The sequence below is a fragment of the Zingiber officinale genome, chromosome 8A, assembly GCF_018446385.1.
Source record: "Zingiber officinale cultivar Zhangliang chromosome 8A, Zo_v1.1, whole genome shotgun sequence".
Taxonomy (NCBI): domain Eukaryota; kingdom Viridiplantae; phylum Streptophyta; class Magnoliopsida; order Zingiberales; family Zingiberaceae; genus Zingiber; species Zingiber officinale.
In genome coordinates, this window is record NC_056000.1 from 114,125,221 (window position 1) to 114,135,739 (window position 10,519).

Sequence of the window (10,519 nt, forward strand, 5' to 3'; positions counted from 1 at the left end):
ACTAATGAATAGTTTGTATGTACTTATTTTTATATTATTTATATTTTTTTATTTTTCCTATATTTCTTGGAAGAAAAGTAAAAAAGTTTGATCACTATTCCTTTATTTTTAAAACTAAATTCACAATCATAATTTTGTTGTCTCAATATAATACATAAGGTTCTGTCATTATCTTATCATAAAGTAAAAATGTCCTAAAAATATAGCACTGAGGATGGTAATCCATAACAAATGTTCTTGTATCATAACATTACAGATTTTCGAAAGTAATTAATAATACAATAATAGCTAAGAATGCAACATTTTACTTGTCTTGAATCATGCTGCATTGACTCTTCATAACTAGAAATTTAGTTAGTCTAGTACTGAAATTCAAACTGACGAATAGTAATCCACTCACACCCGACTATTCATCATCCCAAGATTGTGTGCCCCAATATCTATAATCTTAGAGGTACTACCAGGAATAATTTGGACACATACATTTGGAACATTTCATATCGGGCCTATGTTGGTCCTGATATGAAATTATATCAAGCCCAACGTGGGTCAAAACTCACTGATGGACCTAGAGAGCTCCGATTGCATCCATTTTAGTTCCTATGGATTTCTAATATTGCAAGGAGTTCAAATATGATGTCCATTATTTATTCGGCTTTTAATAGATATTAATATATAAAATCAAAGAATCGGTAAAAAAAAACTCATGTTGGGCTTGATATGGACTCATATCAGGTTCAACGTGAGCCTGATATATTGCATATCAGGCTCAACGTGGGTGTTTTTGACGAATCTTTCATTTTATATGTTAACATCTATGAAACTAAAGAACTCCGATTACACTCATTTTAATTCCAGTAGATTTCTGAAATTTCAAAGAGTTCAAATATGCTATTCATTGTTTATTTTTACTTAGTCAAATATATTAAAATGTTATTAAAATTTGACTAATATTATTCATATGTTCTGCATGTCGATACAAAAAAAAAAGAGTAATACAATAGAGAAAAGAAAAATAATAGAAAAAATCAAATTATCGGAAGGGTAAAATAGAAAATGCACTTAAAACAAATATAATTTTTTAATAAATATCAAAGTAGTATACGTCTTTTAATAAATTTATATCTCTACATGCGCCTTTTGATAAATTACTATAAAAGTTTAAAAAATTTATTTGTAGTCTTCAAAATATTTATTAAATTTATAATATGGAAATTCATGAAAAAGATATTTATTAAAAAGGTATTATTATAATTGTAATATGGAGATTCATACATATTTTTCAATTGAAATGAGTTATTTTACACAATTTTATGAAACTCTTACCGTTGAACCAAAGCTCCCGTCACTTTCGATTTAGTGAGCAGATCATACAGTTTGATACTGCATGTCTGTAGCATAAGAAAATCGATCTCCAACAATGTGAAAATCATTATAAAGTTGCATCATCTATCACAAATTGCAGTGAACCAAACAAGAGAATCAACAATTGGTTTACAAACCATCCGATCAAATGCAACAAGTTCGTGAGGATTCATTAGGTTCGACAAACTATTACAAAGCAACAAGAACATAATATTGGTTTTGAAGATAACTCAAGATTAAAATGACTGAAATCAATGTCCAATGCCTATCCTTACCTACTGATTGATGAACCAAAATTTTTTAACTAAGATCTCTTCCATCCGAGCTTGATTACGGATATTTGGGAAAACGCCTAGAAAACGCGATAAGGCTTCCCCATTGTGCTCTTCAGATACAAGCATCTCACCTGTTGTAGCACACACAAGTGCAAGAAAATGTTTTTAAAACACTGAATAAACCAACAACTAGTTTGCAAAAATAAGATAAGACTCTTTTAAGCATAACCAAAAATATCCTCAATTCTGAATGTCAATTACTTCAGTAATTACACTTGTCAGAGAGAATAGCAAAAATGCATTGTTTGTTATCAAAAAATGGAGCCAGTAGATTCTGGCGGCTGAAGACATCTTCTCTATCCACTACAAACAAATATATTCCAAAGGTGCTTTTGAATGGAATATAATCTTAGTAAGAAAATGGAAAAGTGGTTTGCTCAAACTGAATAAAGATCTAAAATTAAGCACTAGAGAAATAAAATGCAGTAAAATTCTATAGCAGTTGCTTCTAATTTCTAAATAGTGTCTAAAACAAGAATAACAGGGATAACAGATGACTAACATTTTGCCAGTTTTTCTTCAGCAAAGACACGAGCAAATTGACACTCATTTGCACATTCTGAAAAATATGCTTCTCCTCCATGCCAACATTGGCAACGGCAACACCCATACAAAGAACCTTCTTGAGTTGAAATTTCACCATTGCCTTTGTCTCATTTACCTTAGACTCCAAAGGTTCTTGGTGAGTAACCAACGTGGGGAACTTTCCTATAAACAATTAGCAAATCAAACATAGTCTAAAAATAGTTCAACTGAATATATAATCAAATATAATGAATTTCAATATGATCAATGTTTGCGAGTTAATAGAAAACAGAACTCTGGGTAAACCAATGTCCTCTCACAAGTGTTTTGTTTTAATATTGGTATAAAAACATGTTACATTATGATGCATAAAGCATTAAACGTTAATATAATTTCCATCAATCCAAAGCTACTTTGGTGTCAGACGGACCAGCTAAACTAATTATGAAAAAACATATCCTTAAAATTTCTGCATCACACGCTTAAATACACTTGAAGAAGATTGTTGATGTGTAATTATTGATTTTTAATATGCAGATTTGATCTTGCTTTAGAAGGAATGCGCAGAATTTATATGATACTATTTCATGTGCAGTAATATTCAGTCATGTTCAAGAATAGATAGAAAAATCAGAACATAATTATTCTCCTCAGCTCACCAGCAAATGAAAAAGAATACATACACATACATAGTCACCAGTTGGAGAATTACAGGTGTTGTACAAACCATATAAAGAATTAGTGCTTGCCTGCCTTGTTAAGACCAGGGCCAAGAAGGCGAGGAATCTGCTTAATGATAGCTTCTGATGCTAGGAAAGCATGGTATTTCTTAGCAAGTTTCTTGACGAGCTTCTTGTTTTTGTTCATCTTTTTCAAACTCTCAACGTCCATGTAATCAAGTCCTATCTTCTCTGCCTGAAAGTGAGAAATTATTAGCACAAGATGCTTGAGTCAAGTCCTCAAGAAGTATCTTGCTCAGAACTAGAGAAGTTGGAATTCTGCAAACTCAAAAAAGAACTTACTTCCAACACATACAGATTAATAAGATAATTGTTTACGCTTCAGATTTTGATTAAAAAAAATCAATTCACAATGCTTCTATGTTGTGTTTATTTTCAACAGGCTCAAATCAAGAGGAAGACAAGTTATCTAGCTCAAGACAAGCATATCACACACATAAATTGATTTAATTCAGCTAAATACTTTTTTGACGATAAGACCAATAAACTATTCTCGTCCAACATTATATACATAGTTAATCCAATGTTTCTTGGGGCTTCTTTATGTGAGATTAAGGATGTACTATTATTTCGATGCAGGAATGTTTTCTTTCCTTATATTTCTGCCAAATATTTGTGTGGAATCAAACTTAAGATAAAAGGGGCCTATTTTTTATCCTTCCATTTCCCTTCTTATGCATGTTCACTAAAGTAAACAGCAGATCAAAAATTGCAACCCAGTTTTCCATCATCATTGTTTCCTTCCATCCAACTTCTTTGTTGGTAAATAATGCATAAGTGACTTCAGACAAGAATAAACATAGAATCTAGTGAATCAAGTGTTTGGAGAGAAGGTGAACAAAATGTTCCAATATCAATACCTCTTCAACATGTTGTGCATCACCCAACATGCAAACTTTCATTTTAGGGCGTGGAATATGTTGTAGCTTCACAGAACCACTGAATCGCTTGTCCTTTTGAGGATCGTAATTTTTCAGGCCGATCTGCAACTCAATTGTCTCAGTGAACTTACGTTTCTTCTCTAGAGAATCAGCAATAATCTGTGAGATAGCCTCCTTCACAACATCACTCTGCAGCTTACTGTGATTATAACAATATTTTCAAAAGGTTAGCTCATCGTGATTATAAAAGAATGAAACTGTACTTGAGCACCACTAAAACTGTAAAATGATGAGTACAATAATGACAATTTGGTAGTTCACTGCCAAATTTCCAGAACGCAACGGTACTGCTAATAAAGTAAACAAGAAATTGGGAAAAATCAAAAATCAATGAAAATAATTTACAGAAACATAAGGAATTTTGCAAAGCAGTCATGAAGTTTCAGAATAACATACTAAAATCGAAAAACCAGTTGCACATCTTGACAGTGCAATCCTAGAAACAAAAATAGTCAAAATATGCAAGGCAAAAAATGATCCAACACAACAAAAAGTAGCAAACTGATTGTCTTACGAGCTAAATTGCATAAGAAGAGGTAATATTGGGACAAATTCATATTGTGGTTAACAAACATAACAGTTAATAAATTAAACTGAAAGTTGAGACACATAAAAACTGAAAAAAAAAACATTTGGAAAATGTTTATGAACGGTTAAATTAGCCATCCTTGAAGAGTTACCTAGTCCATGATCCACAAAAGAAAACATTTATTTACTGCCCAAAGATATAATCACAAAATCTTAGGAGGAGGAAACTCATGCAAACTTATCAAATAATACAGTGAACACTGGACAACAGGTGATTGATTCTTCTAATTGCTTCAGACAATTTAACTATTTACGCCACTCTAAGCAACAGACAGGCCGTGCCATATATAAAAGAATAATGCAGATTCAACATACGAGCAAAAATTGTAACAGACATATTAAAAAAACTGGCATTAAGCATACAAAAAAGGAATCAACAACAGCATCTAATAGAAATTACAGATTGAATCTTAAAATACCTCATTTTTTAACGTGTACGTCTTTCTTCTTTCAACCCTACAAAGAGAAATTCACACAGAAGAAATTTTCAACAACAACGAAAAAAGAAGGAACCAAAATTAGGACAAGGATCCACTCTTATAAAAACAAAGACAACGAACGGCGGATCAAAGTGCAAGGAGGAAAGTTCGAATAACAGAGCATCAACTACTTGCAGAACGAACCGTGAGCCGGCCAAATGCCTATGGAGCGCTGCGAGAGCAGGAACAGCACCAGTGAGAGTGCCTTAAAACCCTAAATTCCCTGGATGGTAATCATGGGCTTATGTGTTTGGGCTGGGCATTATTTTGCGCCGGGCTGGGCAGGGGCCGTCTTTAAAATATGCACAAAATATAAATTTATTTATTTTGATAATTGATGAAAAAATTTTATATCCAATCCATCTTTTTTAAAATTAATCGATTCAAATAAATAGATATTTAAATTATAAAAAAATTAAATATTTATCCAAAAAAATAAGGTTACGGAAGCTCTCCTATAAAAATCAAAAATATAACACATAATTGCCATGACATATTACAAAAACAAGAAAATCAAGCTAATTATTTGATGATGCTATTATTATTGTATCCCATGAGGCTTATTTGTACCTATTATTCAACTAATAAACGGAAAGATTAAATATGATTTATCATCATAATAATTATAATCATAACAATAAATATGATAAATTTGAAAATATTATCATTTGTTATCAATTTGTGTAGATGTCAAATAAGGTAATCTCGATGGATTGAAATCAATTCTAGATTGTTATCCCTACTATTCTTCTTGCAATTATTATCCCCCGATAAACTCAACCGAAATACCTAGAGGTTGAGTTGAGTTTGATTGTCAACTTATTAAAGTGGTGTCTGGATAATGCTTGATGAATATGTCAACAATTTATCGAGTTGCCATGTGTTTTTAGACAAAATGAAAGTCATTCTCCACATGCATGATACGAACATGAAAAATTAGATTTGCGGCAAGGTATGTCACTCCAATATTGTCACACCAGTGTAGCAAAATGTTATTATGCTCACCTCAGGCACCCCTCATAGCTCGTCCTTGGGTTATGTGAAAGAAGGTAAAATCATGAGATCAGTTTATAGCTAACCGCCCAAGTGACTATGAGGTGGGAGGGGTTTTTTTTCTCTAAGAGCATACGACCGTCGAGAATTGATCCATTGCCCCATTATAGCAAGTTTGTCACCCTCTAGCCAACTAGGCATTTCCACGGGGACTCTAGTATTGTCACACCATAGTGACAAAAGGCTATTCGCTCTCCCCCAGCGCCTTCCCCAGTCCGTCCCTAAGTTAACATAGTAGAAGTAAATCACGGGTGACTACTAACCTTGAATAGTTGATAGCGCATAGAAAAGAGCAGACAACCAACTACTAGATGGTATTTGACCTCTATACCTTATGGTGACAACACCATCATGCGCTAGCCAACTATCTATCCCGGAGGATTGCAATATTATCATACCAGATTTTAAGTATAGTGGTTGTGGAAAGATGTAATTTTGAAAAAAAAAAAAAACATCTTATAGCTAAATAATTTGGATGTCATATTAGCTATAACTTTATATTCAATTTCAGTGCTATGGTGAGAGATAGTACATTGCATATTTGAAAGCTAAGTAATAAGATTTCTTCCCAAAAATATACCATACCTACTAGTAGAACATATGTTTTCAGAAGATCTGACTCAATCTGCATCATTATAAGCATTCAACTCTAGTGAACACTGATGATATAAAAGAAGATCATATAAAATTATCTTTGAGATATCAAAAAATTCCTCTTAACACTCTCTTATTAGTGCTCAGTAGAAGAATGTATAAATTAACATATATGATTAATTGCAAAAGCAATGCCAAGTTATGTGATAGTGACATATTGTAGAGCATCAATAATATTTCGATAAATCTAGGAGTCAACATTAAGGAGAGGATAAATGTGCAGTAAAACTTCCTTTAATGATCAGTATGGAGATAGGACATGTGCTATTCATTTTAACTTGTTAAAGAAGTTCAGTAATATATTTGCTCTAAGAGAAGACAATCTTTAGAATGTGGAAGAAACTCAATGTCAAGGTAAAAGCAAGCATTGTCGAGATCCCGTGTGACGCCCCCATTTTTTTTTAAACATGTGGGGTGCCACGACTCATATTTGCACTTACAATCATTTCATATTCTCAAATTAAATAAAGTACTTAGTTCATAAGCAAATAACTACTAACGACTTTTGGTACTGGTCATATAGTCCCAGAACTTATTCTGCTAAAGGAACATGTAGCTAATGCGGAAACTAAACTGAAAGGTCTTCAGGTTATATTGTCATTGTCATGAGCTGGCTCACTGGTCATTGCCTCCTGCCCATTCATCTCACTACTTGAAATAGGTAAAATCTATGAGTCGAGAGACTCAGCATATTCCAAACCCTGTTATACAATAGTCAGTGTCTATAACCTAGTGTACTGAGGGAAACACATGTGAAATAACTTAGGACCTGACTAATGGCATATCATGAATATAAGCATAGACATTGGCATAAGCATAAAAGCATAAAATAAACATAATCATGAGCATATACATACGCATAGGCATAAGCATACTAACATAACATAAACATACATGTAAGAATAGATTTAATCCTGAGCATATACATAAGTATAGGCATAAACATACTAGCATGACATAAACATACACGTAAGAATAGACTTAATCATAAGCATATACATAAATATAGACATAAGCATACTAGCATGACATAAACATACACGTAAGAATAGACTTAAGCATAATCATATACATAAATATAGACATAAGCATACTAGCATGACATAAACATACACGTAAGAATAGACTTAAGCATAATCATATACATAAGCATAAGCATACTAGCATGACATAAATATACATGTAAGAATAGGCTTAATCATGAGCATATACATAAGCATAGGCATAAACATACTAACATGGCATAAACATACACGTAAGAATAGATTTAAACATGAGCATATACATAAGCATAGGCATAAGCATACTAGTATGACATAAACATACACGTAAGAATAGACTTAATCATGAGCATATACATAAACATAGACATAAGCATACTAGTATGATATAAACATACACGTAAGAATAGACTGAATCATAAGCATATACATAAGCATAGGCATAAGCATACTAGCATAGCATAAACATACACGTAAGAATAGACTTAAGCATAATCGTATACACAAGCATAGACATAAGCATACTAGCATAATATAAACATACACGTAAGAATAGATTTAATCATGAGCATGTACATATACAGTCATAAACATATCCACGCAGGGTTGGTGAGCTCCCGAGCTAAGGTCATCGGTCACACTCAACACTCCTGGGGTTGGGTGATCTCTCGGGCTAAGGACACTGGTCACACTCGACCACATAAGGTTTGGTAAGCTCCCGAGCTAAGGACACCAGCCACACTCGACCCCATAGATTTAGTGAACTCCCGGGCTAAGGACACCGGTCACGCTCAACCACATAAGATTTGGTGAGCTCTCGGGCTAAGGTCATCGATCGTACTCAACCACATAAGATTTAGTGAGCTCCAGGGCTAAGGTCACCGATCGCATTCTACCACATAGATTTGGTGAGCTCCCCGGCTAATGTTGTTGGGTTGCAAGGTTACAAACATAGTCCCACATTGAAAGCACATGGGAAAGATCATGAGTTTATAACAGAAAAAATATCTCCATTGGCATGAGGCTTTTTTGGGAGAGTCGAAGAGCAAAATTATAAGGGCTTAGACCCAAAGTGGATAATATCATACCATGGTGAAGATATCTAAATTTTTTTCGATCCTACAATTGGTATTAGAGCTCGGACTGTCAGAAGGTTTAATCGCCGACTATGCATAAGAGCTATGGTGTGATTGAGCTATGTCGGTACAATATTGACCTCGAACAAAGAAAGTGGGGACTCCCATGTTCGGATCAAAAGGACCAGACACCAGGCAGGAAGTCCTAGTTGTGACTAGGCAAGGAAGTTCTAGTAGGTCGGGTGGACCGAGTGGTAGGAAGACCTGGTGGGTCGAGGATCAGATGTGGGAAGCCTGTGGTCCTTTGTTTGAGGGGGAGGATTGTTGGGGTTGCAAGATTGTAAATATAGTCCCACATTGAAAAGATATGGGAAATATCATGGGTTTATAAGAGAAAAGATATCTCATTGGCACGAGGCCTTTTGGGGAGAGCTCAAGAACAAAATCATGAGGGCTTAGGCCCAAAGTGGACAATATCATACCATTGTGAAAATATCTAAATTCTTTTCGATCTTACAAATGCCACCGGTCACACTCGACCACGTAGATTTGATGAGCTCCCAGGCTAAGGATGTCGATCATACTCAACCACATTTATTACATGAGCATGGGCGTAAGCATAAACATAAACATGAATATAACAAATTCCCTATCATAATTACAATAACATGGGCATGCACATGAACATGAACATGAACATAAGAGCATAGATGTAAGGATAAACATACATAGGCATTAAACATAAACATGACTACTACATAAGCATGGCATAAGCCTAAATCTAAACTTAGGCATGCAATTTCATAACATAAGCTAAGGCATTGATTTGTGCATCAATATAGCATAATCATAATTGTAAAGAAAGAAAATGAGATTTTAAACCCCTTAAAATGAGTGTGGAAACTGTCCCCATAAAAATCCGAAACTATCATGTACAAAAAAAAACATCCAAAATCCCTTTTATGGATTGAGTCAAGATTGCTTAGGATCATTATTTTAATTGTTTAGTGAGTAGGCATAATATTTGTTAGCATGCAAAACTTTGGAACTAATTTTATATATTATACCATAAATTAGAAATTCATGAAGTCGTACTTTCTATAATGATTTCAACATTATTATTAGTGCAACTTATTGGTTGGTCCTAGGAAGATCGTACTGGTTCTACTATACAAAAATTTTGTACAAGTTTCGAACCTTTCCTAAACAACCTATTGTCTTCTTTAGAAATTAAATTAGGAATCACAAACAAAACTTAACATTATTGATTCCAAGTTTAACTTATCTGTTCTTAATTGTTTAGATTTGGATCGCAAGCGGAACTTAACACTATTGATCCAAATCCACCTATGTTATAAAGTTGATTAAATATTTATTTCTAAAATCAGCTCCCAGGTCAAACATGGCGAGGCACTAGGCCTTCTTGGGTACGGGATCATCCATCACTGCTTAACAAAGCTTTTAATAGAAATTCAATATTTAATTTCCTAAAATAACATTAGGTTTAACCGAAAAGAACAATCGAATCACAAATTCGAAAAATAAAAAAAAAAACACAACTTCGAAACAAATCCAAAATTCTAGAATCATATGTCTCTTGTGTTTGAAATTCTAATAAAGAAGAACTAGTATGATGCGAAAAATAATTACTAGTTATACCTCTTCTTTGTATGCTAATAACCTCGAGATCTTCTGCCGTATTCCTCGCCTCCTCTTGGACGTCGTGTGGGCGACGATCCTCCAAGATGAACACCACCCAAAG

General features: G+C 33.8%; 1 protein-coding gene across 2 annotated transcripts; it reads right to left on the reverse strand.

Moving 5' to 3' along the window:
- Nucleotides 1-1,489: 1,489 nt before the first annotated feature.
- Nucleotides 1,490-5,237, reverse strand: LOC122009994 (60S ribosomal protein L10a-like). Of its 2 annotated transcripts, none has more exons than XM_042566326.1 (6): nt 5,118-5,237; nt 4,914-4,950; nt 3,826-4,045; nt 2,975-3,140; nt 2,203-2,408; nt 1,490-1,771 (listed from the first exon to the last, which is right to left on the reverse strand). In XM_042566326.1, exons 2-6 carry the CDS (start codon nt 4,916-4,918, stop codon nt 1,718-1,720), a joined length of 651 nt encoding a protein of 216 aa, XP_042422260.1. In that variant the 5' UTR covers nt 4,919-4,950; nt 5,118-5,237; the 3' UTR covers nt 1,490-1,717. The 2 variants fall into 2 exon arrangements, with proteins under 2 accessions (XP_042422260.1, XP_042422261.1); XM_042566327.1 differs by having other exon boundaries at nt 5,055-5,164.
- Between the last annotated feature and the right edge of the window lie 5,282 nt (nt 5,238-10,519).

Coding starts and splice junctions, on each gene's coding strand:
- LOC122009994 (XM_042566326.1), bottom strand. Junction 3,141..3,825: donor ATGCACAACATGTTGAAGAG/GTATTGATATTG, acceptor TCTCACTTTCAG/GCAGAGAAGATAGGACTTGA. Junction 1,772..2,202: donor TGAAGAAAAACTGGCAAAAT/GTTAGTCATCTG, acceptor GTGCTACAACAG/GTGAGATGCTTGTATCTGAA.